Consider the following 27822-nt stretch of genomic DNA (forward strand, 5'->3'; position numbering starts at 1 on the left):
TCAGCCCACACAATCATGGGTCCTGTTTATTGCTCTTGAGCGCTTATATGCTTGATGCCATGTTTTTGTCTACCAATTTAGCAGCGTGGAAATGGCGTCATCGTGTGGTTACAGAAGGGCACTGCAGACAATTATGGCTCCTGTTTATTGCTCTTGAACGCCAATGCCTTATTTTTGTCTACCAATTCAGCAGTGTGGAAATGGCGCTATCGCGTGGTTACAGAAGAGCACTGCAGACATTTAGCATTTACTACATTTCTTTTTCGCTGACATCCTGTTTTATTTATCAACAATCATTTTTGGGGGTAAAAAATATTTATATTTTAAATTCAATGAGTTCACTCTCAAAGCTAAGCCATTTTACGACGTAATGGCGCATGTGATGAATATTTTATACTATATTTGATATGGTTGATATTTAGATATGACCATAACATTTCATGTTTTTTTTTATTTCATATTTACTTATTTTGTTTCAATTCATTCTAAAATGTTGAGCTGTTTTTAAACATTAAATGCAAACATCTCCACATATTTTTACTTAATACTTGGTTAAAATATTCAAACTGTAATTAGAATACATTACTTTTTCATGGCTATGTTTCTATAGTGTGCCTCGTCCTTGTTCGTGTGCGCGGATTATCTTGACGGGATTAGGGACAGATGTAAAGCAGAAATTGAGATCAAATCTAATCCTCACTGCAGAGCCACATTGACATTGGATTAGGAGCCGTCAAACCGCACCCATTCTGATCATTACCGCACTCTGATTGGCCCTTGCGTGGACTGACGGCTTCTTCGTCCAATTGGAACGTCGAAAGGTGGCACGGGGGCAGATGTGTGTGGAAAGGAGCAGCGAGGGCGCTGTTCGGTTTTAGTGCTGGATTTGGTCTTCAGGTGACACTAGCCGCAGCAGCCCACTCACGCCAAAGGTGAGTTTGAAACACGAAAAATTTCACGCCATTCGCTGCTCGTCGCGTCGAAGAAATTACGCTTTATTCCCGCGACTGCGGTATAGCTGTGTAGTGCTTCCGAGTCAGAAGTTCAATGTTGACCTAAAAATTTTACATTGTGAATATATGATCAAAATTGCTTTTAGGGGAGTTTCACACAGCGCAGTATCAGTGTGAGTCATAGATTTGCTGCTAAACGGGTTTAAGAAGTGAATTTCATTGTTATTTATATTTATCTATTTATATTTATAAATATCTACCTTGTCAACCCGGTCGTTGTAGTGTAGTTTTTTTTTGTGATCATAATCATAATAATGAAGTTACAGTTGCATCAAAATGAAAATAACACAAGACGTGTTTTGGAATATTGCACAGAGGTCAAGCGTTGCCCTTGTGTTAAGGAGTTGCCACCGTCCTTGTATGTGCGTGTGCTTCCTTGTTAATCTGCAATCTGTCATGACACCACACACTCACAAACACGCACAGACGCACTTGCACACAAATCTTTTTACACAATGCACCTGCCTAACTTTAGTGTCGTGACACCTGATCACCACTTGAGTCCAGGTGAGTTGAGGCGATTGTTCAAGCCCCAGAGTGACAGCAGGCTTTTTTGGGTGACATTTACGAATGCATTGTGCAAACAAAACGAAGTGGACACACAACAAAGGTGTGTGTGTGGGGGGGAGGGAGGGGGGGATGCTGTGACGTTTCCATAGGGAGCTATTAATAAGTAATTTATTTGACATTCTCCCCCTCCTTTTTTGTAAAATAATCCATGACAAATCTGACCTTGTGTTCTAAAGTCCTTTTTATGTGAGTTCACATGCTCACTTTTACTTTTACTTTCACTTTCACTTCCATTTTGTTGTTCTCTTAACATTGTTGTATCAGGAGGGAAATAATTGCACAAATGTACGATTGTGTTCTCCTTCTAGATGTCGTTTGCTAGCGACAAGCTGTACAATGGCTACCTGCGCACTCATATGCCAACCATCGTCACCAAGGTCAAAGTGCGTGAGATCGTGCCCCACTTGCCGTGCCTGACCGATCAGGACCGGGTGAGACTCTTATGTGCTAACGAGCCACATGCTGCTTCACCAAGTGTGAAGATATGATCTGCTTACAAGTGCATGTTTGTCCCCACAAGGTGGATCAGCATTTCGCATATTAGCAAGCTCCTACACGATTAGATTATGTCTCCAGACTTGGTGAAGCAGCATGTGGCTCATTCGTTCTGTTCCGAGTACGGTCCAAGTAACCCAGTTGAATGTTTGTCACGTGGCGTGCGCTGGCAGGAGACCATCGAGGCCAAGCGGGAGATGTGCGGCAACTTTGACAGCATGGTCCTGCTGCTGGACTGCCTGAAGAGGCGGGACAGCTGGCTCGAGCACTTCATCCGCGCTCTGGACATGTGCGAGCACGGCGCCATCGCTGCCGAAATCCAAGCCGAGTATGACAAGCTCCAAGGTGCCAGGAGTAAGAGCCATTTCACTTTCTGGCTTCGTCTTGCTTTTTTGCTCGCCGTTGTATAATGTGGTCAGCATGGATAACTGTCGAGAGAAGCCATTGTTATTTATGGCATAAGCGAAATTTTCTTAGATTTATGGATGATGTCCACGTTTTATATTTTCATTGGCCGAGCTGCATCCACCCATATTGTGAATTAATTTGTCTTTGTTTATCATCGTTTCTGTAGACTCCGCCCCCAGCTCTCCCCCAACCGGCGTTGTGAAGATCCACGTCGATCCTGCTCCGTCCGCTGTTCACCTTTCCGGGTTCGAGACCAGCAGGCCCAGCCAGGCTGCAACTTCCCCGTTCTGCCCTCCTCAGGCCGACCCGGAACCAGAGATTCAAACTCCCGCACCTGCTCCACCGCCAGTATCTGAACAGCCACTTGCCTCCTCTGCCTCTGAAACAGATATGGATCCTCTGGAAAGCTCTGAATCTAACAAAGCGGCGCCTGAGGAGGTTTTGTTCAGCTGTGACGCGTCGCTTGAATCCGACCAAGCTGCGGAATTGTGCGACACAGCCCCGTGCGATGTCATTGAAAGCACGCCGAAAAGTCCCATTGACTTGGAAGTGACCGACGCTTGCCGGACCCCCGAGAAGCACCCCGTGCAGGAAACTGCCGCAACTGTGGAAAAACTCACTCCTGTAGCTGTTACGCCAGGAGATATTTTGGAAGCTCCGGCAACACAGGTGAGAAGAGCAAGGCTCTTTAACACATCATTTTATAACGTACCGTATTTTCCGTCAGGCACGTTCTCAGTTTGTTGTGTATGTGTCATGTAACGTTGGCATACTGTACAATTGTTCAGCCTGTTGTTGCGTCTATTCTATTTTTATTTTTATTTGCCTTTCAAGATGATATTTCTGTTCTTGGTGTTGGATTTTATCAACTAATTTCCCCAAAAAATGTGACTTAAACTCCAGTGCAACTTACATATGTATGTCTTTTCCTGCTTTGTTATGCATTTTATGACTGGTGCGACTTGTACTCCGGAGTGACTCATAGTCCAGAAAATACGGTCATTTTTCCATTTCAGATCATCGTCGAGAATTGTTCGGCAACAGGAAATCCTGTGGACCCCGTCTTGTCCGTTGCTGTCGCCTCGGTGTGCCTGAGCACACCCCGCACACATACCAGCATCCCACCGCAAGACGATCCCAACTCCGATGGCGCCGGATCCGAATCATCGGCCAACCCCTATTCCGGTGACACGGACCGTCTGGAAATAAGCGAGGACATTGAGGAGGACGGGGTGCAGGTGAATGTGGTGCACATCTCCCAACAGTCGTTCGTGCTTAACTCAGACGGCCAAAGCACGGATAACGGCGTCGCCACCAAAGAAGTCGAGGCTGAGAAGCTGAGCCCTCGCGGCGCGCTGCCTGCCAACGGCAAGTTCATTGCGACGGCGCTGGGAGTGGGCGCCTGCGCGCTGTTGGTGGCATGGAAGTTGAAGCATTAAGGAGAAGCGCTCCACCTTCAAGGCAGCGTTTCCCAACTGCTTTTTGAGCCTTTCACATTGAAAAAAGTCTCACAGCACATCACCTGGCCCAAAAATGTCCTAGTTAACTGCACACCAAAAGAATTGTGTTTTAGCGCATTCAGGGGGCACGCTATCGGCGTTACTCAACTGGTAGCCGAGCTCTATCTTTCACTATTTTGGAGCCTCCTTTTATGTATTTTCTGGGGGGTTTTCCCATTCATATTCGGCAAGCTAGTTAGCAGACACATAGACAAGATAACAACACTATTCCCTCTGGCGTGACCAATTCATCTCGACATGTTATTTTCACTTTACAAGGACCTAATAGAAATTGTATAATTTTCCGCAGCACAATGGTTGGGAATCACTGTTTCAAGGAGACCGATTTACGTGTGCCTTATTGTCATGAAAACCTCTGATGTTTTAAGGTTTAATACTAGCAAGTATGCAGAGTTTGTAGATGTTATTTTTTTTATTTATTTGAAGATATGGTATTGTTCTATGCTGGATACACACTGATATTGATTTAATGCCACGTTTTAATTGTATGATTAGCATTTTTTGTAATGGTAACAGTTATAACCATCTTCTAATAAGGAGTGGGAAAAGCTCGTGCTTGAAGGCCACATTAGTAGAACCCTTATTATGGTTATATGATTGAGAAAAAGTTTGTATTTTAAATATGTACTGTTGTTTATTTTAATATTGAAGTAAAACTCATTAGATATTCATTTTAAAGTCTAAAAAAATTGTCTGTTTCAGGGTAATATATTTTTTAAAAGCTGTTTAGTCACCTTATTAAGTGGCACGAATATAAAGAGAAACAGTAAAATTGTGAAAGGCTGGAGGACTGCTGCTGCTTACTGTGTATAACTTACACAGTCCTGTTTTGAAGCCATTTCTTTGTATATACATAGTGATTTGTATAGTATGATAATAAAATTGGACCCCCTAAAGTCATATTGTCATGTTTTGATTCGTAGTTTTAGTGAATATTGATTAATTTGATATAAGCAGCTTCAGTGCACCAAAGATCATCTTTTCTGAAGATTTCTCTTCTTTTTTTCACTTAAAATTGTCATTTTATTATTGTGCCTACAGAGGAAAGGCGTGTCTTTGGACATGTTTCGAGTTCTGATTGGCTACTCAGCCGTCACTCTTATGACCGCGCCTACTTGACGTTGAACACAGCATCCAGGCAAGTGGCAAGATAATTTAGCTAGTTAGCAGGGAAATTAGCCTCTTCGCCCACAACCGTTTCAGTCACCACCGAAATATCATCAGAGCTGCCCCTGATTACCATTAACAACTGCATTCATGTCGTAAATTGGCCCAATTGCTCGTCTTTTTTTTTTTTAAATGGAGACCAACGGCCACTACCAGCGCGACGATAACAGCTCGGACGCCTAGCGCGAAACACCCACGAAGAGGCAGCCGCGCTCCGACACAGACGTGCCCGGCGCAAAATGTAAATAGAATACATTATTTTTTCAACGCCTATGTTACTATAGTGTGCCTCGTCCTTGTTCGTGTGCGCGGATTATCTTGACGGGATTAGCGACAGATGTAAAGCAGAAATCGAGATCAAATCGAATCCGAACCGCAGAGCCACATTGACATTGAATTAGGCACCCATGCTGAGTTTCCTGCTTACTGATTGGCTTTTGTGTAGACTGACGGCTTCTTCGTCCAATAGGAAGGCCTAAAAGGCCGGGGCAGATGTGCGTGGAAAGTTTTCGTGCTGGATTTGGTCTTCAGGTGACACTCGCAGCAGCAGCCCACGCACGCCAGAGGTGAGTTTGGAACACGAAAATATTCACGCCGTTTGCTGCTCGTCGCGTCCAAGAAATGACGTTATACTCCCGCGACTGCTGTATAGCTGTGTAGTGCTTCCGAGTCACTAGTCCCATGTTGACCTAAAAACTTTACATTGTGAAAATATGATCAAACTTGTTATTAGGGGAGTTTCACACAGCTCAGTGTCAGTGTGAGTCATAGATTTGCTGCTAAACGGGTTTAAGAAGTGAATTTCATTGTTGGGTTATTATTGTTGCATGTTGTTTGACATGTCAGTTGTTGAACAAGGAAAAGAAAGATGTTGAGTAACAGTTGGTTCTTTATTTGCAAGCTCTTGGGTTGTTTAATGGCGGTCAGTCCATGAGGCACTGGAGCAGACAAAATAACAACCCCTCCCTGTCCGTGTTCGAATTGAGCAGTTATGTTTATATAAAATAATAAGAGGATTTGCACATATATGAACATGAAAAAGTATGAGTTTGTCTTCACAAATAAAATATGTACACATTGCTGTTTCTCCCACTTCATCCCCTCCTTTTTTGTGCAATCCATGGCAAATCTGACCTTGTGTTCTAAAGTCCTTTTTATGTGAGTTCGGTTGTCTTCTTGGAGGTTACATGCTCACTTTTAGTTTCACTTTCACTACTATTTTGTTCTTCGCTTAACATTGCTGTATCAGAAGGGAAACAATTGCACAAATGTACGATTGTATTCTCCTTCCAGATGACGTTTGCTAGCGACAAGGTATACAATGGCTATTTGCGCACTCATATGGGCACCATCATCAACATGATCAATGTGCGCGAGATCGTGCCCCACTTGCCATGCCTGACCAATCACGACCGGGTGAGACTCTTATGTGCTAACGAGACACATGCTGCTTCACCAAGTGTGAAGATATGATCTGCTTACAAGTGCATGTTTGTCCTCACAAGGTGGATCAACATTTCGCATTTTAGCAAGCTCCTACGCAGTTAGATTCTGTCTCCAGACTTGGTGAATCAGCATGTGGCTCATTCGTTCTGTTCCGAGTACAGTCCAAGTAACCCAGTTGAATGTTTGTCATGTGGCGTGCGCTGGCAGGAGACCATCGAAGCCAAGCGGGAGATGTGCGGCAACTCTGACAGCATGGTGCTGCTCCTGGACTGCCTGAAGAGGCGGGAGAACTGGCTCGAGCACTTCATCCGTGCTCTGGACATGTGTGAGCACGGCGCCATCGCTGCAGAAATCCGAGCTGAGTATGACAAGTTCCAAGGCGCCAGCAGTAAGAGCCGTTTCACTTGCTGGCTTAGTCTTGCTTTTTTGCTCGCTGTCGTATAATGTGGTCAGCGTGGATATCTGTTGAGAGGAGCCATTGTTATTTATGGCATAAGCGTAATTTTCTTGCATTTATAGATGATGTCCACTCTATATTTTCATTAGCCAAGGCGCATCCACCCATGTTGTGAATTATTTTGTCTTTGTCATTGTTTGTGTAGACTCCGCCCCCAGCTCTCCCCCAACCGGCGTTGTGAAGGTCCATGTCGATCCTGCTCCATCCGCTGCTCACCTTTCCGGGTCAGAGACCAGCAGCCCCAGCCAAGCTGCAACTTCCCCGTCCTGCCCTCCTCAGGCCGACCCGAAACCAGAGATCCAAACTCTCGCGCCCGCTCCACCACCAGTATCTGAACAGCCACTTGCCTCCTCTGCCTCTGAAACAGATATGGATCCTCTGGAAAGCTCTGAATCTAACAAAGCGGTGCCTGAGGAGGTTTCGTTCTACTGCGACGCATCGCTTGAATCCGGCCAAGTTGCGGAATTGTGCGACACATCCCCGTGCGATGTCATTGAAAGCCCGCCGAAAAGTCCCATTAACCTGGATTTGACCGACGTTCGTCAGAGCCCCGAGAAGCACCCCGTGCAGGAAACTGCCGCGACTGTGGAAAAACTCACTCCCGCAGCTGTTACTTTGCCGCCAGGAGATATTTTGGAAGCTCTGGCAACACAGGTAAGAAGAGCAAGACTCTTTTACACAACATCATTTTATAACATACCATATTTTCCGTCAGGCATGTTCTCAGTTCGTTGTTTATGTGTCATGTAACGTTGGCGAACCGTACAATTGTTTAGCCTGTTGCTACCTTGATTCTATTTTTCTTTTAATTTGCCTGTCAAGATGATATGTCTGTTCTTGGTGTTGGATTTTATCAAATAAATTTCCCCCAAAAATGCAACTTATACTCCAGTGCAACTTATATATATACATATGTCTTTACCTGCTTTATTATGCATTTTATGGCTGGTGTGACTTGTACTCCGGAGTGACTTATAGTCTGGAACATACGGTAATTTTTCTATTTCAGATCATTGTCGAGAATTGTTCGGCAACAGGAAGTCCTGCGAGCCCCGTCTTGTCCACCGCCACTGCCTCGATGTGCCTGAGCACGCCCCGCACACTTACCAGTATCTCGCCGCAAGATGATCCCAACTCCAACGACGCCGTATCCGGATCATCGGCCGACCCCTATTCTGGTGACACGGACCGTCTGGAAATAAGCGAGGACAATGAAGAGGACGGGGTGCGGGTGAATGTGGTGCACATCTCCCAACAGTCGTCCGTGCTTAACTCGGACGGCCAAAGCGCGGTCAACAGCTTCTCCGCCAAGGAAGTCCAGGCCGAGAAGCCGAGCCCTCGCGGCGCGCTACCCGCCAACGGCAAGTTCATCGCGACGGCGCTGGGAGTGGGCGTCTGCGCGCTGTTGGTGGCATGGAAGTTGAAGCATTAAGGAGAAGCGCTGCACCTTCAAGGCAGAGTTTCCCAACCACTTTTTGAGCCATTCGCATTGACAAAAGTCTCACAGCACATCACCTGGCCCAAAAATGTCTTAGTAACTACACACAAAAAGAATTGTGTTTTAGCGCATTCAGGGGGCACGCTATCGGCGTCACTCAACTGATAGCCGAGCTCTATCTTTCACTATTTTGGAGCCTCCTTTTATGTATATTCTGGGGGGTTTCCCCATTCATATTCGGCAAGCTAGTTAGCAGACACGTAGACAAGATAACACTAGTCTCTGTGGTGTGACCAATTCATCTTGACATGTTATTTTCACTTTACAAGGACCTAATAGAAATTGTGTAATTTTCCGCAGCACAATGGTTGGGAATCACTGTTTCAAGGAGACCAATTTACGTGTGCCTTATGGTTATGAAAACAGCTGATGTTTTAAGGTTTAATGCTAGCATGTATACAGAGTTTGTAGATGTTATTTATTTATTTTTAGATATGGTATTGCTCTATGCTGGATACACACTGATATTGATTTAATGCCACGTTTTAAGTCAAAGTCAAAGTCTGCTTTATTGTCAATTTCTTCACATGCCAAGACACACAGAGATCAAAATTACGTTCCCACTATCCCATGGTGACAAGACATGTTCACAATGTACATACAAGTAAACAAAACAAGAAAAATAAAAGAAGGCACAAACAATGAATAAATAAGAGTGATGAATAAATAATAAATAAACAACAACACAATAAGCACAGGACGCTACGCAGAAGGGGGAAGAGAGTTCAGGATCCTAACAGCCTGGAGAATGAAGCTGTTGGTGAATTTGGCGGTGCGGGAGCGCAGGCTCCTGTACCTCTTCCCAGAGGGCAGAAGATCAAACAAAGAGTGAGCGGGGTGACGCACATCACTCACAATCGTGGTCGACTTGCGGGCGAGATGGGAGGCGTAAATGCCCTTCAGGGATTGTATGATTAGCATTTTTTGTAATGGTAACAGTTTTAACCATCTTCTAATAAGGAGTGGGAAAGTGCTCCTCCGGCGGTCATGACAACATTCTACCGTGGCACAATTGAGAGTGTCCTCTCCAGTTGTATCGCTGTTTGGGGTGGTAGCTGCACTGAATACAACATGAGGGCCCTGCAGCGCATAGTGAACACGGCTGGTAAGATTATTGGTGTTTCACTCCCCTCCCTGAAGGACATTTACACCTCCCATCTCACCCGCAAGGCGACCATGATTGTGAGTGATGTGAGTCACCCCGCTCACTCTTTGTTTGATCTTCTGCCCTCTGGGAAGAACTTTTTGTTGGGACAACAGTCTGGCTTCACCAAGTACCCATGTTTTTTGTGCATGTGGGATAGTAGAGACCGTGCTCAGCATTACACGAAGAAGGACTGGCCTGTGCGGGAGGAATTGGTGCCTTCTAAGGAGAGGAACGTCATCAACGATCCTCTGGTGGACAGAGACAGAATACTCTTCCCACCTCTGCACATCAAACTTGGCTTAATCAAACAGTTCACCAAGGCTCTGGACAAAGATGGTGACTGTTTCACTTACTTGTGCCAAACCTTTCCAGGATTAACCATGGAAAAGTTGAAAGCTGGCATCTTTGACGGTCCTCAGATCCGTGAGCTCATCAGAGATCCAGAGTTCGAAAATTCAATGAACGAAGTGGAACTGGAAGCTTGGAAGGCATTTGTTCTGGTAGTGAAAAACTGTGATTTTGTCACATGATCCGATTTTTTCAAATCAACTTGGCACAAAAACCTGACCTGATGGAGACAAATGGATGTTATTTCCTGATTCAGCAGCGCAAAGCTACCCTAAATTAGTTGTAAAAATCAAGACAACATTCAAAAAGTAAAAAATTGTTGCCCAGTGTTATCTTTTCTGAAGATTTCTCTGCTTTTTTTCACTTAAAATGGTCATTTTACTATTGTGTCTATCGAGAAAGGCGTGTCTTTAGACATGTTTCGAGTTCTGATTGGCCACTCAGCTGTCACTCCTATGACCGCGCCCACTTCGCATTGAACACAGCACCGAGGCAAGCGGCAAGTTAATTTAGCTAGTTAGCAGTGAAATTAGCCTCTTCGTCCACAACCGTTTAAGTCACCACCTAAATATCATCAGAGCCGCCCCTGGTTACCATTAACAACTGCATCCATGTCGTAAATTGACCCATTCGTTCGTCTTTTTTTTTTTTTTTTTTTTTTTAAATGGAGACCAACGGCCACCACCAGCGCGACGATGACAGCGCGGACGACGAGGGCGAAACACCCACGAAGAGGCAGCCGCGCACCGACACAGACGTGCCCGGCGCAGGCTGTCTTCTCCAGAGCGAGGCCGACAAGGTGGCGGCGGCCGCGCTGGCCGGACGTGCTCCGTCGCCCCGCCGAGCCTCTAACGCTCCTCCGAGGCGTCGCAGCGATTCCGTGAAGAAGAGCAGGCCGCGTAAGTATTGTTGTGCCCTTAACAACATAATAATAAAAGAAGACCTTTATAATTGTTGACTAGTCAGTGACATTTTCATCGATTAGTTAGACACATTTAATGAATAAATTAAGGTAAATGTTGGCGTAAATTGGCGGCTTTGATGCACACGGTAATGTCAGACAATGACGTTACAAGAGGTAAAATTTGCGTTTTATTAGGTGTTTGAAGTATGTAGCTGTTGTGCAACAAGATGGCGTTGGTGGCACACACTGTTCCTCTGGAGGTGATGGTGATGATGGTGATCATCACCATCAGTACCACTATGAGATGGATGAATGCCATCATGTGACCATCACCATCTGACATTTTCCCTCCAAAAGGCAACACTTGATTAGATTACGAATGGCCTTCGAATCAATTAAAAAAAACGTAATCATTTCAATATATTCCCATTCCCTTATACATATGTGTGCAATCTACAATGCTATTTCATGACCTATACTATATTTATTCATGTAGCAGTTGCCATCCGAAAGTCACCGTCTGCATGTTGTCATTTGAAACGTAGCATTCCCGTGGTTTGGCATGGACATCGGCGGCACACTGGTCAAGCTGGTGTACTTTGAGCCTCGCGACATCACAGCGGAGGAGGAGCAGGAGGAGGTGGAGAACCTGAAGAGCATCCGCCGTTACTTGACGTCCAACACGGCGTACGGCACCACAGGCATCCGCGACGTGCACCTGGAGTTGCGCGAGCTGACACTGTGCGGCCGCACAGGCAACCTGCACTTCATCCGCTTCCCCACGCAGGACCTGCCCGCCTTCCTGCAGATGGGCCGCACCAAGCACTTCTCCAGCCTGCACACCAGCCTCTGTGCCACCGGCGGCGGCGCTTACAAATTTGAGGCCGACTTCCGCTCGGTGCGCTAACCTTGCATGTTTGCTTGACGTCCGTCAGCTGCTGATATCACCCGATTCCTTCCGCCAACCCAGACAGCCGACCTGCAGTTGCACAAGCTGGACGAGCTGGACTGCCTGATCCGCGGCGTGCTCTACATGGATGCGGTGGTCTCCCCAGGCCCGTCCGAGTGCTACTACTTTGAAAACCCGTCTGAGCCGGAGCGTTGCGTGCAGCGGCCGTACGCGCTAGAGAACCCGTACCCACTGCTGCTGGTCAACATCGGCTCCGGCGTCAGCATCCTCGCTGTCTACTCGGAGAATAACTACAAGCGTGTCACCGGGACCAGGTACACCCCCCGACACACACATACTCCTTCCCCGCTAAGAAACAACAAACCAACCATATTTGCAAAACCATTCTTGTGAGATTTTCCGATACCCGCATGGACCCTGTTAGCGCTTACCGGTGGGGTGACTTTTCAGCCTGGGTGGGGGGACGTTCCTGGGCCTGTGCTGCCTGCTGACGGGCTGCTCTACCTTTGAAGAGGCTTTGGCAATGGCGTCACAAGGCGAGAGCACCCGCGTTGACAAACTGGTGCGGGACATCTATGGAGGTGACTACGAGCGCTTCGGACTGCCGGGCTGGGCCGTGGCCTCCAGGTGCGCAACTATGACTTTTGAGAGACAAAGTTTTGTAATATTGTGACTTAAAAAAGAAAGTAATTGACCGTTCCCTGTTTTTGGCCACCTCAATAGTTTTGGCAACATGATGTCCAAAGACAAACGCGAGTCGGTGTCCAAGCAGGACCTGGCCAGGGCCACGTTGGTCACCATCACCAACAATATCGGCTCCATCACGCGCATGTGTGCGCTCAACGAGGTGAGTTGGTACCCGGCCGAGCGGTGACTTCTGCTGACAGTTGGCGTGGTCCTGCCTGCCTTCAGCCTCTTTACGGTGCTGCCTTGTGGCGTCTTGATCAAGCAGCATTGTACAGGGCTATGAAGGCGCCGGGTTTGGCGTCTTAGGCCAACCGACTCAGGATCTCCTCCGCCGATGTTGTCCAAAAGAGCAAACGGGCTGATTAAAAGCCACAAATTGTGCTTTTCCGCAAGAACATCGAGCGCGTGGTATTTGTGGGCAACTTCCTGCGCGTCAACACGCTGTCCATGAAGCTGCTGGCCTACGCCATGGATTACTGGTCCAAAGGCCAACTCAAAGCACTCTTCTTGCGCCACGAGGTCAGCAAACAGAATCCAAATTCTCGCGCTGTGCTGGATCTGAGACACTTATTTTTTTAGGGTTACTTTGGAGCTGTTGGAGCTCTGCTGGAGCTGCTGCATCTGTCCTGAAGCAACCGAAAGAGAAAAAAATGGACAAGGTCAAGCTGCTGCAAAGCAAAACAAAATGTTGCACTTTATAAGGTCTGAAGCGTCCAAGTCATCGCTGCGTCGTGTTGTGTTTTTTGTTACACCAAAAAAATAAAAGCCTTCGCCTTCCAAACTAGTTAACCTCTTAGCCCATTATCTGACGGTTGCTAACTAAAACAGCGGATACATCAGACGCCTCTACTCATTATTGATTTGGCGAGGACAATAGCACACGTTTGTGTCAGTTTTGCGGACGTGTGGTCCTGTAAAAAAAGAAAAGTGCCTGCCTTGTGAAGACAATCGCTTTTGTATACTGTGAGGAAAACAACGCTTGATTTGAAAGAGAAGGACCTTTTTTCTGTTTTAGGTTACCTATCCAAGTGTGATCATTCCCCAATAAACAACTTGATTACTGGCACACACTTGTTTCTTCACGCTGACAATATGCTCACCAATTGAGTTTTTAAAAATATGTCCTTTAAAACCCAGTATTTTATAAATATTACAAATTATTATGAGAACCTCATGCTTACGAAATAAATGAGGGCAGATTTGGAATCAGCGCAAACAAGCATCCATATCCGTTACTTAATTGAGCATTACCTGGGGAACAGCATGACGTCATGTTATGTGAGCTACAAAACAGCGCTCATAAAAAGTATTTTTAAAAATAAAGTCAATTTCAGCAGTTAGTTCTTTTAATTCTTTTTACCTACTTACCTTTCATTTTTTCTTGCCATTACGCAAGCAACAGACAGGCATGAAAGAGTCTGTGTGTGTCTCCCAGGAATTAGACCCAGCCCTCCTCCTTTTTCCTCCTCCTCTCCCCTCTAGGTCCTTTTGCTCCTTTCCGTCGGCCAGGCTGTACAGCTGGCAATTTGCAGACATCGCCGAGGAGGCGACGTCGTGCCTACCATACACTTTGGAACTCTTGTTTATCTCCCCCTGCCCTCTTAACTATACTGGCAATTAGACGGAGCCAAGTGTGAAGGAAACGTGAAGGATTTCTCTGCCTTGTTTCACCACTTTTTGGACCATTTTTTCCCCTGCCAGGAAAACAAAAGTAATTGAAGCGCTCCCTCCACTCTATATCATTAAGGTAAGCACGTAGACAGCCTACAATTGCAACTTTCCAAACACATAATACAAAAAATGGAAATGTTGTGTAACTTAAAGTGTAGTGTATTTGATTGGCTTGTGTGTTTACATGAGACAAAAAGATAGGCACTGGCTATAAAGTGAAACCTTACGTAAATGACCGCTGTATCCTGTGAGTATTCCACCGGGCATCCTCCAATTTTTCATGACGTCATGTTGAAAAAACTGCTTCAAGAAGGCTATTTCGGGGGGTCGCTGATGGTGTAGGGGTACACTTGCCTGTCTTGTGTTCCGACACCGTGAGTTCGATTCCCGCATACAACGCTGCGTGTGTGTGCGCGTGTAAGAAATGCGGTGCAATTTTGGGGTGAAAAATGAAATTAGCTATCAGGTTTATTACGTATTGAAAAATACAACTTTTTTTTTAAAAAGAACCACATTTTATAAAAATACAGTTGCATCAAAAAATGTCTTTATCTTGGCAAAAAAATCGGAAAAACAATGTTTTTATTGAAATACTACAATTCATTTTCCCAAAAATCAACGTTATCTTGAGAATTACTTCATTCTCATAAAAAAAGTGTTTCTCTGCAAATATGACTGAAATATTACCTCCGTAATATTACAATTTACAAAAAGTAGGACTTCGTCTAGAAAAAACTAGACAAAAAAACAGCCTGACTGTTCCGTCTTTCTGTGCGTGATGCACAGCTACTCGTGGCCAGCAACAAGACGCTCCAAATCTGCAACGAGAGGAAGCATTCTTGGGGTTTAGGCAGAGCTAGCTAGCTAACTGAACACACGTAAACAAAGGTCCTCAAGTTATGCTATCATTCTCCTCAATTAAGTATTACACAGACTTTGCATATGTTTCCATTATTTTAATATCCCATATTTTGAAACAAATCTCACCTGAGAAGTTTTTTTATTAATGATGACCACACCATCCAAATTGCTACTTCAGTCACAGATCAAACGAATGAATCAGTCTTGTCGAAGAGGTTTCTTTGTGGCTTCTGGAAAGTATTCCCTCCCTCGTGATCCCGACCCAGACAGTCCCCACACACACGTGCAAAATGTTCCCACTGTGATGTTGAGTCAGGCCGCCGGTTCGAGCAGCAGAAGACGCACAGCTGCCGTGCGGTCAGCGAGGTCAGCAACCTCTGGCACCAATACGGGGAAACGAGCAAACACGCTGCACCCATGGCTCAGTTTAGCACATGAGGTGTGATCGGGCTGTGAAAGAAAATTAAAAAAAAGGCTTTCTGAAGGTTTTATTTACAGGGGATGAAAGACTATCAATTTGGAATGGGCGAGTAGCGATACCAGGTATTGTATCGGATCCATGTTCTAAGATATCGGGTACTTGTGTAGAATGTCAATACAAACCGCTGATAATTAAGTCAAAAGAAGAAATAAATGAATGATTTGGACATCGAGTAAGTCCTCCTCGGTGGTAGACAGGAAAAATCTCAGTCATGTTTTGGAGCGGGAGCCTCCCGTCTGGTGGTCTCTGTACAAACACAAGACACTACTGGATTTGTGCAGACCCCTCTGTGCCCCCCTCCCACCCTACACGCACACAGACAGTCGTCAATAGCACGTTTATGTAGCGTACAACTCAAAAGTCAAGCTAGCATCGTGTTCATTTGTGATGCGTATTGACAGTCAAATCAAATCTGTTTGATCTGTTTGGCATGTAGGCGTAAAAATGTCAGCGTGGACCGGCAGGCATCACTTGTCGCTACTCTTCTTCCTGGCCTTGTGCTCGCCCTGCTGCCTCGCCCAGATGCCGGTGCCGCTTACCACCCTTCGGCCGTCGGCGTCACCATCCGCCCCGCAGTCGCAGTCAGAGACGCTGAAAGTGCGACTGGCCGGATTTCCGCGCAAGCACAACGAGGGCCGCGTGGAGCTCTTCTACAAGGGCGAGTGGGGCACCGTGTGCGACGACGACTTCTCCATCGCCAACGCCAACGTGCTGTGTCGACAGCTGGGTTTCGTCGAGGCCACCGGGTGGACACACAGCGCCAAATACGGAAAGGGACAAGGTAGGACGTGCCCCTATCGAGTGCAGCCTATTGTTCGTATATTGCCCCCAACATATTTCGCGGGAGTTATGTTACTGCGGTGAAGTCCGCCTAGCAACAAGTCAAGTGGTCCCATGTGTGGTAATTGCGTTGAAGGCAAGATCTGGCTGGACAACGTGCAATGCGGCGGCGGCGAGTCGAGCATCAGCGCATGCAAATCTCGCGGCTGGGGTAACAGCGACTGCACTCACGACGAGGATGCTGGCGTGGTGTGCAAAGACGAGAGGATCCCGGGTTTCGTGGACGCCAATGTCATCGAGGTTGCTCCGCTGGGATGGAGTGTTTGCTCCTTTTCATCAGCATCATTTCATTGCTTGTGTTTGGCAATACTTTCATTCTCGTAACCTTTCATCAGGCTCAAGTGGACGAGAACAAGCTGGAGGAGGTGCGCCTGCGCGCGGTGGTGGCGGCGGCCAAGAAGCGCCTGCCCATCACGGAAGGCGTTCTGGAGATCAAGTACAAGGACGGCTGGGCGCAGGTGTGCGACGCCGGCTGGACGGCCAAGAACACGCGTGTGGTCTGTGGCATGCTAGGATTCCCTCAGGAGAGGAAATTCAACAAGAACTTCTACAGGTCAGTGGCGCCGGTCACCATGGTGTACCTAATGTAGTGTCCATCTAAGGCAAGCTATTCCGTAATGAATTCTGCGGTCGTCCCATTTTCCACCGTTGCTCCCAGTCACGCGGCTCTTTCTCTTTTTTGTTATCTGGCTGCAGCAATGGGAACGACAATGACGTGTCTCATAATTAGAGCACACAAAGAAAACACTACTAAGAAAAACAAAGCTGGAGCTCGTGCTATTTGCTCAAGTTCCTAAAAGGGCACATTTGCTCTCCTCTGAAGATATTTGTCTTTCGCATTCCAGGTGGACAGAGGAGAGAGCGAAAAAGACTTTTCGTTAAAAAACGTGCGTGTGTGTCGTGCAGGCGTCTCGCAGGAGCTTGAGGAGAAGTGCGTGTGTGCGCGCGTGTGTGTTGTCTGTCAGGTGTGTGTGAAGCCTTGGTGGGAAGCAACCACATCCCGTGGCGGGGCTACTGTACATCCTGTTTAACGAGCCTTTGGTCACAAGGCGCATGTGGTGACCTCGTTAACGGCGTTGTGGAGCAATTTGTGCGTTTCAGTCCAAAAACAAAATCCAAAGCGACCATTTTCAAGCACAAATTCAATTTGCTTTTTCCTACTACGTCAACCTTCATCATTACTTCTACATTGGACCTTTTTCACTGCTTTTATGTGCTTTTACTTTTTGACACAGTTATTGCAGGCCGCTAGTGGGAAAACCTACCGTAATTTTCGGACTATAAGTCACGTTTTTTTTCATAGTTTGGGTGGGGGGGCGACTTATACTCAGGAGCGACTTATATATGGGTTTTTTTTCACAAATTTTTACTTGATCATTAACACATCACTTAATTACAAGTATAGTTGACCACTTCACATGTTATGTTTTCACTTCACATGCTTTTATATCTTTATCTTGAACATATTCAAAACATAAAAAATAGAGAAAAAATCAAATAGAGCAATTAACACTTTAAAGCGCCATATCCAAGTCCACTGTCTGCTGTATGCACACTTGCTCCATTTTTGCTCCTCTTATATTTATTATGTTATTTGTTTATTTATTATTTATTCATCACTCTTATTTATTCATTGTTTGTGCCTTCTTGGGTTTGTTTGTGTTGTTTACTAGTATGCATATTGTGTACTATGTCTTGTCACCGTGGGAAACGTAATTTCGATCTCTTTGTGTGTCTTGGCATATAAAGAAATCAACAATAAAGCAGACTTTGACTTTGATGAAACAACCAAATAAACAAAACAAAAAAACTACATCTGAAAAAGAAATATATTTTCAGACGAAACTGGATGAGGGCGCTCTAAATGGGAAGGGCTTAGGAAAAATGGCACCAAAAAGAAACTCATATTTTGCAGGTAACAAACTTCAAGTTGTAAAATATGCAGCCCAAAACAGTAATTGAGCAGCAGAAAGAAAGTAAAGGACAAACGTACTCACGTATGTACTACCGGCATCATTAGCGACTTTGTTTCTAAGTGACACGGAGGACGCAGAGAGTGAAGGAATTAAGGATTTGGAGTGACATAGAAGGTTTGAAAAACTATTATGGCTTTTACGGACGCCCGGTCTTACTCTACTGAGCTCTCGTTCACCTCCGTGGATCGAAGTTGGGGGCCGGCGCTCGGCTGGGTGGCTGTCCGCGGACGGTGCATGGGGCTCTGACATGGCTTTTACGCGCGCCCGGTCCTATTGTATGGAGCTCTCTTCCACATCGGTGGCTGGAAGTCCACGCCGTCACCCGCTTGGAAGTTTGTTTTGTTAAATAAAGAGCCGTTTACCAAGCCCATGTCTTTCCTTGTACTTTGTTAACGCTACAATATAGTTATATAGTAGATCTGTGGAATAACGACGAGGCAGACGTCAGGACGCACGCGCGGCGTTGTTGACAAAAGACGAGGAATTTGATCGATGGATTTAATGATTTAAAGTGCACAGATGGTTTGATAATATTGCTTATATAATAGTTATTAATAGTAATATAATTTGTATATCGTCATAAGGGCCTGTGGAATATTTTGAATTGCAAGCGCCGTCAGCCGCGCGCACCCATTGTTGACAAAGAACGATCGATGGATTTAATGAATTGGAGTGACACCGATGGTTTTATAAACATGTTATTTATGTAATAGTTCTCTTTAATAACTCTATATGTTACGTCAGGCCCATTCTCAGCTCTTCGTTTGTGTTTGTCACGTTAGCATACCTATGGTTTAGCCTGTTGTTGCTATCGTATCGAACGATCGATGGATTTAATGAATTGGAGTGACACAGATGGTTTTATAAAAAAAATATTTATGTAATAGTTGTCTTTAATAACTCTATATGTTACGTCAGGCCCGTTCTCAGCTCTTTGTTTGTGTTTGCCACGTTAGCATACCTATCGTTTAGCCTGTTGTTGCTATCGTTTATCCTGTTGTTGCTCGTTCATGACTGCTCTTGGTGTGGGATTTTGTCGAATAAATTGCCCCCCAAAATGCGACTTATACTCCGGAGCGACTTATATATATTTCTTTCACTTTTTGGGGCATTTCATGGCTGGTGCGACTTATACTCCGGAGCGACTTATAGTCCGAAAATTACGGTAGTTGCCGTGGCAACATTACAGTCAATGTTTTGTCTTAATATCAGGCAGTGTAGCATCGATTTTACATGTCACTAGATATTGTGGCTATCGATTTATGGCGAGCAAGAAACTTTCATTGGAATTTATCAGGTGGTGAGTGGGTGGAAAAAAACATGTTTTGAGTTCCTAAATAAAATAAGCCACACAAGCCTGAAAGGTGGGTGCTAAATGTTTGGAATATCTGCGTCGTTATGTTTGACCTCAATTTGCGCTGCCGACTTGTGGAATGTGAGCGCCGCAATTCACTGATGGTGACCTGACCACCCCGCCCCTGCTTTGTCCCATCCCGCTGCAAAAAATGAACAGCAAATATGGACTGTAAGAAACTTGAGCTGTAACTCAAAGATAAAAAAATCCACTGTAAGAAATGTGAGCGCATGTGGCTGTGTGGTGGTTGCAGACGTTTGAGAAAGCGTACCGCCAAGAGGGTGTCCAGGTCAAAGGTTAACATCACAGCAGGCGCCAGGTACTCTGTCGCCAGGAGGAAAATGTGCCCGCCTCGCCGTCCGTGTTCTCGTTTTCCTCTTAGAGTAGCTACTAACACTTTTCACAACTAGATGGATGTGTCAATAACCATTTGTAACCCGAGTTTAGACTCAAGTCACACACAAGTTGACTTTTTACAATATTGAAGAAGTCAACCTGTTCTGCGTAAGTGTTTGGCTATTAAACTCGTGCTCATTTAAATGTGTTTGCATGTCGGAAAGACTTTGTGATGTGATTGATTCTTCAACAACAAACAACTTGGTGGCATTGTATTTGAGAACTCAGGTTCCAAAACTCACAAAGTTGTTCCAGTTCGGCAACTAAATGGACAATCGTGGGAAAAATTTGAGTTTCACTTTATCCTGCAATTGTTCTAAGGTTTTGTTGAAGAACCCTCCAAAGTTCTCCTGGTAGGTCATTGAGGTGCTCGTACACTTGTGCTCTTCACATTGATTCAGAATGCGTCACTTTCACCCAGCCTGCTCTGACTAAAAAAGACAAAACAAAGTGACACTTTCCTTCTGAAACAAGTATTCCGAATGCTTTTAATGCCGTGGGGCTAAAATTGTGCAGTCTAACCCGTGTTTACCTTACAGGCAGACAGCTAAAGCTAAATCTAAACAGAGCAACCCCGGCCCAAGGTAACGTGAGCACTTGTAAAAATTTTCCCGTGGTTATTAAAAAAAAAAAAAAAAAAAACAGCAACAACAATTGACTCAAAGCCGACTGACACGTGGACTGATTTTACAAAATGGACCCATGGTCAACATTTACACCCGGTATACGTGACTCAAGCTGACAATGCGTCCGGTGCCTTGGCAGGTTGTTTTTGGAGCGACAGAGGAACGTGTACCGCGTGCACTCAGTGGCGTGCGCGGGCACCGAGGTGCACTTGGCTGCGTGCCCCATGGAGTTCAATGGGCCCAACACCACGGCGTTGTGCCGCGGCGGCTCTCCCGTCGTCGTCAGCTGCGCGCCGGGGCTGCTCTTCATGCAGCACCACGGCGCACTGAAGAAGAAAACCAAAACTTCGGTAAGGGCCCGCTTGCCTCCAACAAACTCTGACGCGCGGTCGTTCCACAACATTGTATGAGTCCCTTTTTTTCTCTCTCTGTCTCGATAGAGCACGGTGAGGCTGAAGGGCGGGGCCCGTCTAGGCGAGGGCCGCGTGGAGGTGTTGAAGAGCGGCGAGTGGGGCAGCGTGTGTGATGACCGCTGGGACCTGCAGTCGGCCAGCGTGGTTTGCAGGGAGCTGGGTTTCGGCAGTGCCAAGGAGGCGATGACGGGGGGACGCATGGGCCAAGGTGAGCCTCACTTTCCTCAAATGGGAGGCTTTTGAATGTCTTGAAAACACAAATCTACCCATTTTAAAATACATCGGCAGACTGCTAAATCTTGCAGACTTTCCACTCTGGTGAAGTCAAGCGAGGGATTGTTCCTAATTCCACGACGAGGGTCGTTTATGGTACAGTTCCTCTTTTCAGCAAATCAAGGACAACATTTTTTTCCCCGCGAACGTGTTGTTTGCTAACGCTTGCTTAAATAAACCTTCCTGGTTCAAAGTGCTTTCCCAGTGCCCGTAAAAAAATATAAACATCATGTTTGTTTGTTTGTTTGTTTGTTTTTCCAGGAGTCGGTCCCATCTACATGAACGAGGTGAAGTGCTCGGGCCTAGAGCGTTCCATCTGGAACTGCCCGTTCAAGAACATCACATCGGAGGACTGCCAGCACACGGAGGATGCCGCCGTGCGCTGCAACGTTCCCTACATGGGCCTGGAGAACTCGGTCAGAGCGACACATCTCTCTTTGGGCCAGCACATTAGTCACATGACACGTGTACAGCTCTTGTGATTGGTCACTCAGGGAAATGTCTTTTTTGCTACTAATATTTTGTGATGATATCATGCCGAGACATGATCACGCCAATTTAGTGCCTAGTTGACGAATGTGATCACAAAAATATGCTAACAAACTCACATGGCCTCATGATGGACGTCACGATTTCCATACTGCCATGCAATTGCTCTCAAAGGCTCCAGTGGGATCCCTCCCAAAAAACAAGCTTTTGGTTCCGATCCCTCTGGATCTTTGCACTAACCCCGGCTGGGCCCCGCCACACAGATCCGACTCGGAGGGGGGCGGACCCGCTACGAGGGCCGGGTTGAGGTTCTGGGTACCAACGCCAATGGCACGGAAGGCTGGGGTCTGATCTGTGGCGAGACCTGGACCACCAAGGAGGCTATAGTAGCCTGCAGGCAGCTAGGCCTGGGCTATGCTAACCAGGCTAACCAAGTAGGTTGCTAACACCTGACGTAGCCGGCTGAATTTATTTGGGCGATTCTTTTATTATATTTTATTGGTTGATGGCCAAACGTGTTCTTTTTCATTTGTGCTTTCTGCTAAAAATGTGACAGTACATAATAACTAATAGCTTTTCTTTGTGGCGTGCAAAGAAAAACATCCCGCGTTCCTGGTCCGAGGACTGACCTCATCCCACCCCTGCAAAAAAAAAACCGCTTACATTCTATCTCGTGCCTGGCACACGTCTTCCACTACCTGCACGCAACTTGTGCCATTTGAGATTGAATTTGAATTCCTAATGCATTGATATATTAACGTAAAAATTGGCATGCAAAAAATTATCTCCCCAAAAATATCAAGGAAAAAAAAATTTCAACATCTCAAAAAATGAAGTCTTCACATTCAAACATGAGATGGTACAAACGCAATCAAACCATTGTCAGTTTCTCCGATATCAAGTTGAGCTCCATCGGTCATGTGACACTGAAAGTAACAAGGCCTTTCAAAAAAGTCAGTATTAGAATTTGCCAATGAGCTCGGATGCCTGAGTGACTCCCAGCAGGGTGTGTGGTTCCGCAGATCCGGTTAGTGGGCGGCCGCAGCACGTACGAGGGCCGGGTGGAGCTTCGGGTAGGCTCCAGGTGGGGTACGGTTTGCAGCGCAGGCTGGAGCACCAGGGAGGCCATGGTGGCGTGCAGGCAGCTCGGCCTGGGCTACTCCATGCACGCCATCACCGTAAGAAGACCATTGTGATTAGTGAATTAAATGTTTTGCTTAGCCCATCTACAAATCTGTCCGTTTCAAAATGGCCACCTCTGCGCTTGAGTCTTCATCTCGCGATGACTTCCTGAGCGTGTGTCTTCTATGCTCTGATTAGCCGGCCGCTCTGTGTTTGCCCCGCCTCCCAAGGAAACGTGGTACTGGGACAGCAGCAACGTGACCGAGATGATTTTGAGTGGCGTCAAGTGCACCGGAGATGAGATGTCGCTGATGCACTGCCAACGACACAAGACGCTCAATTGCCAGAAGGCCGCTGCCAAGTTCGCCGCCGGTGTCATCTGCTCAGAGAGTGAGTGTCAAGGGAATTTTTTTAATTTCTTTTTTTTTTTATTCAATAATTGGTATAACTTAAGTAGTCTAAAAGGTGTTTGTCCGCTTGGGGCGCAGCGACGTCCGACCTGGTCCTGAACGCCACGTTGGTGCAGCAGTCAGTCTACATCGAGGACCGACCCCTGCACATGCTTTACTGCGCCGCTGAGGAGGACTGCCTGTCCAAGACGGCCGCCAAGGCTAACTGGCCCTACGGGCACCGCCGCCTTCTGCGCTTCTCTTCGCAGATCCACAACATCGGTCGCGCCGACTTCAAGCCCAAAGCTGGACGCCACTCGTGGGTGTGGCACGCCTGTCACGGGTAAGAAAAACAAAACAAAAAACACTCAAGTGGCAGCCATTTTAATATTCATTTCTCCTGGATGTTTCTTGAAAGCTTAAACGGTACTCCTGTGTTTTCTCAGACATTACCACAGTATGGATATTTTCACCCATTACGATCTCCTGAACGCCAACGGAAGCAAAGTGGCCGAAGGGCACAAAGCCAGTTTCTGTCTGGAGGACTCTGACTGCGAGGAAGGTCAACACAAACTTTTCATGCTGGTCAAATATTCTGAAATATGTGCAGCATTGTGGTTGCAGTTCGCGTACTGTCCTTTGAAGGCGTTATATGCATCCCAAATATTTTTGGGGGATTTTTATCCAATGATGACCTTGATGATGACACCACACGCAGGTGTTTCCAAGCGTTACGAGTGTGCCAACTTTGGTGACCAGGGCATCACAGTGGGCTGCTGGGACATGTACCGCCATGACATCGACTGCCAGTGGATTGACATCACAGACGTCAAACCTGGAAATTATATCATGCAGGTAGCAAGCGCACACTCTGTGGCACACGTGCTTCTGATTGGGTCCATTTGGGCCACTTCCCTTGCCGGGGTGAGCCGCAAATGGCTGCTTGGAACCAAAATGGCTGCTTCCAGTTTTGGGCATCCTGTCATGTATGCCCAATTTTGTGTTGCCAGCTACGACTGGTGTCAGGAGGAGTTCCTCAAGGAAATGTTTGAGGTCCATTCAGTTTTCATGGCATTTACTTTCTAGTGGTGGAATGTGTTCCAAAGTCTTTCTCCAGGTAGCATGAGGGTTGTTCTTGTGCTCTGCAGTGGTTTACTTGTGTTGTAAAAATAAAAGAGAAGCATTTTTGTTTTTTTGCCCTTCATCTCCTTATCCAACCGACTTTGCTTTTACTTCCCGGTCCATGCAGGTGGTGATAAACCCAAACTTGGAAGTGGCCGAGAGCGACTTCACCAATAACGCCATGAAGTGCAACTGCAAGTATGACGGCCATCGGATCTGGTTCCACAACTGCCACGTCGGTAAGTTGCCGCCGCACTCTTTCCGGGATGATGAAAATGGCTTCACTTTGTTGAAACCCCAATCATATGTCCTCCCACAGGTGATGCCTTCAGCGAGGAGGCGGAGAGAAGGTTCGAGAAGTACCCGGGACAGTTGAATAACCAGATTTCTTAATCCCAACAAGCGACGGGTGGAAGGAGATATCACGGTGTACGTTTAGGGCACTCGCCGTTGTTTTTCTTTCCTCTACGTAGCGAGGTTTCAGTGAGGAAGCGTCCATTTTGAAAATCCGTGCTTGAGCTGTTTTCAGTCATTCTTTTTCTTGTGAATGTATTTATTACCCGTTCAAAGGTGCTCCAAAGATTCCCAGGATTATCTTGTGAGATGCAACGCTGTTTTATTCTGTTTTTTTAGGATTTTACAACAAAGATTGGACAATGGTAAATAAATGGAAATGCTGTATGTACACTGATATAATCACACCTGCTGCACTCAATTAAATGAGATGATGAATTTGTAAGAATCAACAGTTTTTAATTTAATACGTAACACCCGTGAACACATCGATTCGCATCCTGGCGTTGGTCGGTTCTGCTGTTCTCTTCTCAAAAGTTTTTGAAATTACTTGGCTGAGTTACTAAAAGTCTCGCAGTTTTCCAGCGACTTCGAGCAGGATTGGCAAGACCCGTACCAGAAGTGGGGGAAACGTCATCAGAGAGGTAAACACATCAACTTTACTCATCGACTGGCTGCTTTTCATCCTTTATTGGCATGACATTGAAAATGACGATCAGAAATGTGGACAAGAAAAGCCAGCCATCAAGAAGTGGTTATAAAATAACTTTTTGATGGGTGATCCTTGCAAATGTCTTTCTTGTCCAAAATTGTCACCGCAACACCGTCTGTTTAACGATTCGACCTTCCTTATCCACGGCAAAGTTGTAATTCTTAGGGTTGTCCAGAGCTTCCTCAATGCGTTGGTCCAAGTTGTCTAACGTGATGAAGTTCTTTGCTTCTTCCTGTGGCCAAAAAAAACCCAAAAAAAACATATGACCAATACCAAAGACATTGTTTGACCAAAAAGACAAATTTGGGTGAAGATGTGTACCTGCAGCTGCACAATTTCATCTTCTTTCTGCCTGACGAATTCTTGCTGTTGCTCTTCTTGCTGAAGAGCTTCTTCTAGCTTCTTGCGTTCAGCCTCTTCCGTTTCCTTCTGGATCCTCACAAGCCTGGAAAACAACAACGTTTTGTGATTTATTTTTTAAATTATTTTCGTAAACTGTTTTGAACCATTTTTCAAGGTTATTTTTTAAGTAATTTCATTCTAAGTCTCTGACAATTGCAAAAACTACAGTCTTATTTATTACATAGAAAATAATAAATTTCTTTGTGCAATTTGTGTTTGTTTTTACTGATGTATAATTCCAATTACACGGCATTTAAATAGTTAAAACTGTTGAATCTTCAGCATTAGCATTTGGCTGACCGAAGACGGAGCAAGCGCAAGTTCTCTTGACGGTTGAGGTCCATCAGATTACTGTGTTCCTCAGCCTCCTGCCGTGCTCGCTCCTCTGCCATGGAACCCGTCTCCTCCTCGTACTTCCTCCTTAGCACCTCCTCCTTGAACTCCACACTGAAATGACCAACACAATAAAATAAAGGTTGTTAGCTGGCTCACACTGTGCCTTTAGATTTTTAACAATGATTAATATACTTATGGAAAAAAAATACATCGGACAATAATGTTTAATTATCCAAAAATACCATAAGCACAATTCAATTTTCTTCTAAAATCCCAAATATACCATAAGCACAATTCAATTTTACTCTAAAATATAAACAACATTATACCTGAACGCCTAGCATTAGCATGACTGCGTTTACCACAAAATGAGGCCAAAATGTTGTCCAATTAAAACATGTGTGATGTGGAACGTTAGGGTGGTACCGCAGCGCCCTCATGATGAGCTTGTAGTCGGTGTATCTCTCCCGCAGCACGACCATCTCCACCGGGTCCACCGGCGGTGGTACTTTGATTCGCCCCAGCTTGGACTTGGCCACCGGGTCGGTGCGCGACTTTCGTCCGCGTTGCGCCTCCACCAGCGCGGTCCTTCCAGGCGCTAGCAGCCGTGCAACTCGCACGCTTCGGAACATCGCCGCCATCACCACCGCTTGTCAGACGCTTGCCGTGGCCGCGTTCAGAAAGTAGAACAAGTCCAAATGTGTCACATTGACACTGAAGAATAACAACTATCAATGTCCTCAGGTGGCGGCCATCTTGTGCGTGTCCTCTGACACCAGGAAGCAATCGGATGATGGAAAGAGTTTTCATTGACACTTTCGCCGTCTAGAGGTTAGGATAAGTTTTGCATTTAAAGTCAGTGTACGTCTCTTGTCCTGTTGTTGGCGCGATGTAAAAAAATGAGAGGAGAATAAACCGTGGCTGCGAGTCATATCTTCTCTCCAAAATAAGTTTGGTTAGGGTTACGCTATGAACTCCGCATCACATCAGTTATAAGCTTGTCACTCAATACAATACGGTATTGTATTATAGCTAGATAATATTAGGAATATTTAACTTTCGTCTAGAGTGGCTATTTGCCCTGACGTTTTATGCAAGTTTAATAACACTGTGTGATGCTAGCCTAAGAGTAACAAAACCTTCTTATTTTTTTCATACAGTCAGTAAAAAAAATGTTAAGATGGAGACAAAATAATTAACTTTGTTTCCTACTCGAAACAAATGAGTGAACAATGGAGAAAAGGCAGTACAGTGGAGCCTCGGTTTTCGAACGTCCCGGTTCTCGAACAAATCGGTAATCGAACAAAAAAAAAAAAAAATCGAGATTTTTTTGCTTCGGATGTCGGACGAAATTCGGTTGTCGAACCTCGCGAGATGAGCCAAGACCCGCATTTATTACATTCTCGTTACTCTGAGGATTGCATCAACTCTAATCATGCCTCCAAAGGAAGCAAGTGGAAGCAGTAAAGCCATCCTAAAACACAAAGACGCTCCT

At 45.8% G+C, this 27822-nt stretch overlaps 5 protein-coding genes across 11 annotated transcripts; 4 read left to right on the top strand and 1 right to left on the bottom strand.

Annotated features, from left to right (window-relative positions):
* Positions 1 to 802: 802 nt before the first annotated feature.
* Positions 803 to 4902, top strand: LOC125980646 (calphotin). Of its 2 annotated transcripts, none has more exons than XM_049740039.1 (5): positions 803 to 932; positions 1892 to 2014; positions 2252 to 2432; positions 2653 to 3155; positions 3503 to 4902. In XM_049740039.1, exons 2-5 carry the CDS (start codon positions 1892 to 1894, stop codon positions 3923 to 3925), a joined length of 1230 nt encoding a protein of 409 aa, XP_049595996.1. In that variant the 5' UTR covers positions 803 to 932; the 3' UTR covers positions 3926 to 4902. The 2 variants fall into 2 exon arrangements, with proteins under 2 accessions (XP_049595996.1, XP_049595997.1); XM_049740040.1 differs by having other exon boundaries at positions 2252 to 2423.
* A 459-nt stretch (positions 4903 to 5361) lies between these two features.
* Positions 5362 to 9227, top strand: LOC125980645 (mitochondrial antiviral-signaling protein). 2 transcript variants are annotated; one of them, XM_049740037.2, is made up of 6 exons: positions 5362 to 5414; positions 5643 to 5739; positions 6467 to 6589; positions 6827 to 7007; positions 7222 to 7730; positions 8086 to 9227. In XM_049740037.2, exons 3-6 carry the CDS (start codon positions 6467 to 6469, stop codon positions 8506 to 8508), a joined length of 1236 nt encoding a protein of 411 aa, XP_049595994.1. In that variant the 5' UTR covers positions 5362 to 5414; positions 5643 to 5739; the 3' UTR covers positions 8509 to 9227. The 2 variants fall into 2 exon arrangements, with proteins under 2 accessions (XP_049595994.1, XP_049595995.1); XM_049740038.2 differs by lacking the exon at positions 6467 to 6589 and having other exon boundaries at positions 5364 to 5414.
* A 1293-nt stretch (positions 9228 to 10520) lies between these two features.
* On the top strand, positions 10521 to 13636 carry pank2 (pantothenate kinase 2). 2 transcript variants are annotated; one of them, XM_049740035.2, is made up of 7 exons: positions 10521 to 10968; positions 11519 to 11871; positions 11944 to 12197; positions 12334 to 12510; positions 12607 to 12730; positions 12964 to 13089; positions 13150 to 13636. In XM_049740035.2, the coding sequence occupies exons 1-7, from the start codon at positions 10734 to 10736 to the stop codon at positions 13198 to 13200; spliced, it is 1320 nt and encodes a 439-aa protein (XP_049595992.1). In that variant the 5' UTR covers positions 10521 to 10733; the 3' UTR covers positions 13201 to 13636. The 2 variants fall into 2 exon arrangements, with proteins under 2 accessions (XP_049595992.1, XP_049595993.1); XM_049740036.1 differs by lacking the exons at positions 10521 to 10968; positions 11519 to 11871 and having other exon boundaries at positions 12048 to 12197; positions 12396 to 12510.
* A 375-nt stretch (positions 13637 to 14011) lies between these two features.
* Positions 14012 to 25325, top strand: loxl3b (lysyl oxidase-like 3b). 4 transcript variants are annotated; one of them, XM_049740028.2, is made up of 16 exons: positions 14016 to 14317; positions 16020 to 16364; positions 16500 to 16663; positions 16759 to 16976; positions 20007 to 20072; positions 20689 to 20733; positions 20915 to 21125; positions 21216 to 21396; positions 21723 to 21877; positions 22214 to 22384; positions 23303 to 23462; positions 23561 to 23804; positions 23908 to 24023; positions 24180 to 24316; positions 24711 to 24822; positions 24903 to 25325. In XM_049740028.2, the coding sequence occupies exons 2-16, from the start codon at positions 16028 to 16030 to the stop codon at positions 24974 to 24976; spliced, it is 2391 nt and encodes a 796-aa protein (XP_049595985.1). In that variant the 5' UTR covers positions 14016 to 14317; positions 16020 to 16027; the 3' UTR covers positions 24977 to 25325. The 4 variants fall into 4 exon arrangements, with proteins under 4 accessions (XP_049595983.1, XP_049595985.1, XP_049595982.1 ...); XM_049740026.2 differs by lacking the exons at positions 20007 to 20072; positions 22214 to 22384 and adding an exon at positions 22973 to 23128 and having other exon boundaries at positions 14012 to 14317; XM_049740025.2 differs by lacking the exon at positions 20007 to 20072 and having other exon boundaries at positions 14017 to 14317.
* A 223-nt stretch (positions 25326 to 25548) lies between these two features.
* Positions 25549 to 27118, bottom strand: mrps26 (mitochondrial ribosomal protein S26). The gene is made up of 4 exons (XM_049740066.1): positions 26754 to 27118; positions 26292 to 26438; positions 25911 to 26034; positions 25549 to 25821 (listed from the first exon to the last, which is right to left on the bottom strand). Exons 1-4 carry the CDS (start codon positions 26966 to 26968, stop codon positions 25690 to 25692), a joined length of 618 nt encoding a protein of 205 aa, XP_049596023.1. The 5' UTR covers positions 26969 to 27118; the 3' UTR covers positions 25549 to 25689.
* Between the last annotated feature and the right edge of the window lie 704 nt (positions 27119 to 27822).

This window comes from Syngnathus scovelli, chromosome 14 (assembly GCF_024217435.2).
Source record: "Syngnathus scovelli strain Florida chromosome 14, RoL_Ssco_1.2, whole genome shotgun sequence".
NCBI classification, from domain to species: Eukaryota; Metazoa; Chordata; class Actinopteri; order Syngnathiformes; family Syngnathidae; genus Syngnathus; species Syngnathus scovelli.

Excerpts from the sequence above, each read along its gene's own strand:
- LOC125980646 (XM_049740039.1), top strand. The coding sequence starts at position 1,892 with ATGTCGTTTGCTAGCGACAAGCTGTACAATGGCTACCTGCGCACTCAT. Across the intron at positions 2,015-2,251 it reads GCCTGACCGATCAGGACCGG|GAGACCATCGAGGCCAAGCG; the intron begins GTGAGACTCTTA and ends GTGCGCTGGCAG. Across the intron at positions 2,433-2,652 it reads CAAGCTCCAAGGTGCCAGGA|ACTCCGCCCCCAGCTCTCCC; the intron begins GTAAGAGCCATT and ends TCGTTTCTGTAG.
- LOC125980645 (XM_049740037.2), top strand. The coding sequence starts at position 6,467 with ATGACGTTTGCTAGCGACAAGGTATACAATGGCTATTTGCGCACTCAT. Across the intron at positions 6,590-6,826 it reads GCCTGACCAATCACGACCGG|GAGACCATCGAAGCCAAGCG; the intron begins GTGAGACTCTTA and ends GTGCGCTGGCAG. Across the intron at positions 7,731-8,085 it reads TGGAAGCTCTGGCAACACAG|ATCATTGTCGAGAATTGTTC; the intron begins GTAAGAAGAGCA and ends TTTCTATTTCAG.
- pank2 (XM_049740035.2), top strand. The coding sequence starts at position 10,734 with ATGGAGACCAACGGCCACCACCAGCGCGACGATGACAGCGCGGACGAC. Across the intron at positions 12,511-12,606 it reads GGCTGGGCCGTGGCCTCCAG|TTTTGGCAACATGATGTCCA; the intron begins GTGCGCAACTAT and ends CCACCTCAATAG. Across the intron at positions 13,090-13,149 it reads CACTCTTCTTGCGCCACGAG|GGTTACTTTGGAGCTGTTGG; the intron begins GTCAGCAAACAG and ends TTATTTTTTTAG.
- loxl3b (XM_049740028.2), top strand. The coding sequence starts at position 16,028 with ATGTCAGCGTGGACCGGCAGGCATCACTTGTCGCTACTCTTCTTCCTG. Across the intron at positions 20,073-20,688 it reads AACATCACAGCAGGCGCCAG|GCAGACAGCTAAAGCTAAAT; the intron begins GTACTCTGTCGC and ends TTTACCTTACAG. Across the intron at positions 24,317-24,710 it reads CTGGAAATTATATCATGCAG|GTGGTGATAAACCCAAACTT; the intron begins GTAGCAAGCGCA and ends CGGTCCATGCAG.
- mrps26 (XM_049740066.1), bottom strand. The coding sequence starts at position 26,968 with ATGGCGGCGATGTTCCGAAGCGTGCGAGTTGCACGGCTGCTAGCGCCT. Across the intron at positions 26,035-26,291 it reads TTGCGCTTGCTCCGTCTTCG|GCTTGTGAGGATCCAGAAGG; the intron begins GTCAGCCAAATG and ends GTTGTTTTCCAG. Across the intron at positions 25,822-25,910 it reads ATGAAATTGTGCAGCTGCAG|GAAGAAGCAAAGAACTTCAT; the intron begins GTACACATCTTC and ends TTTTGGCCACAG.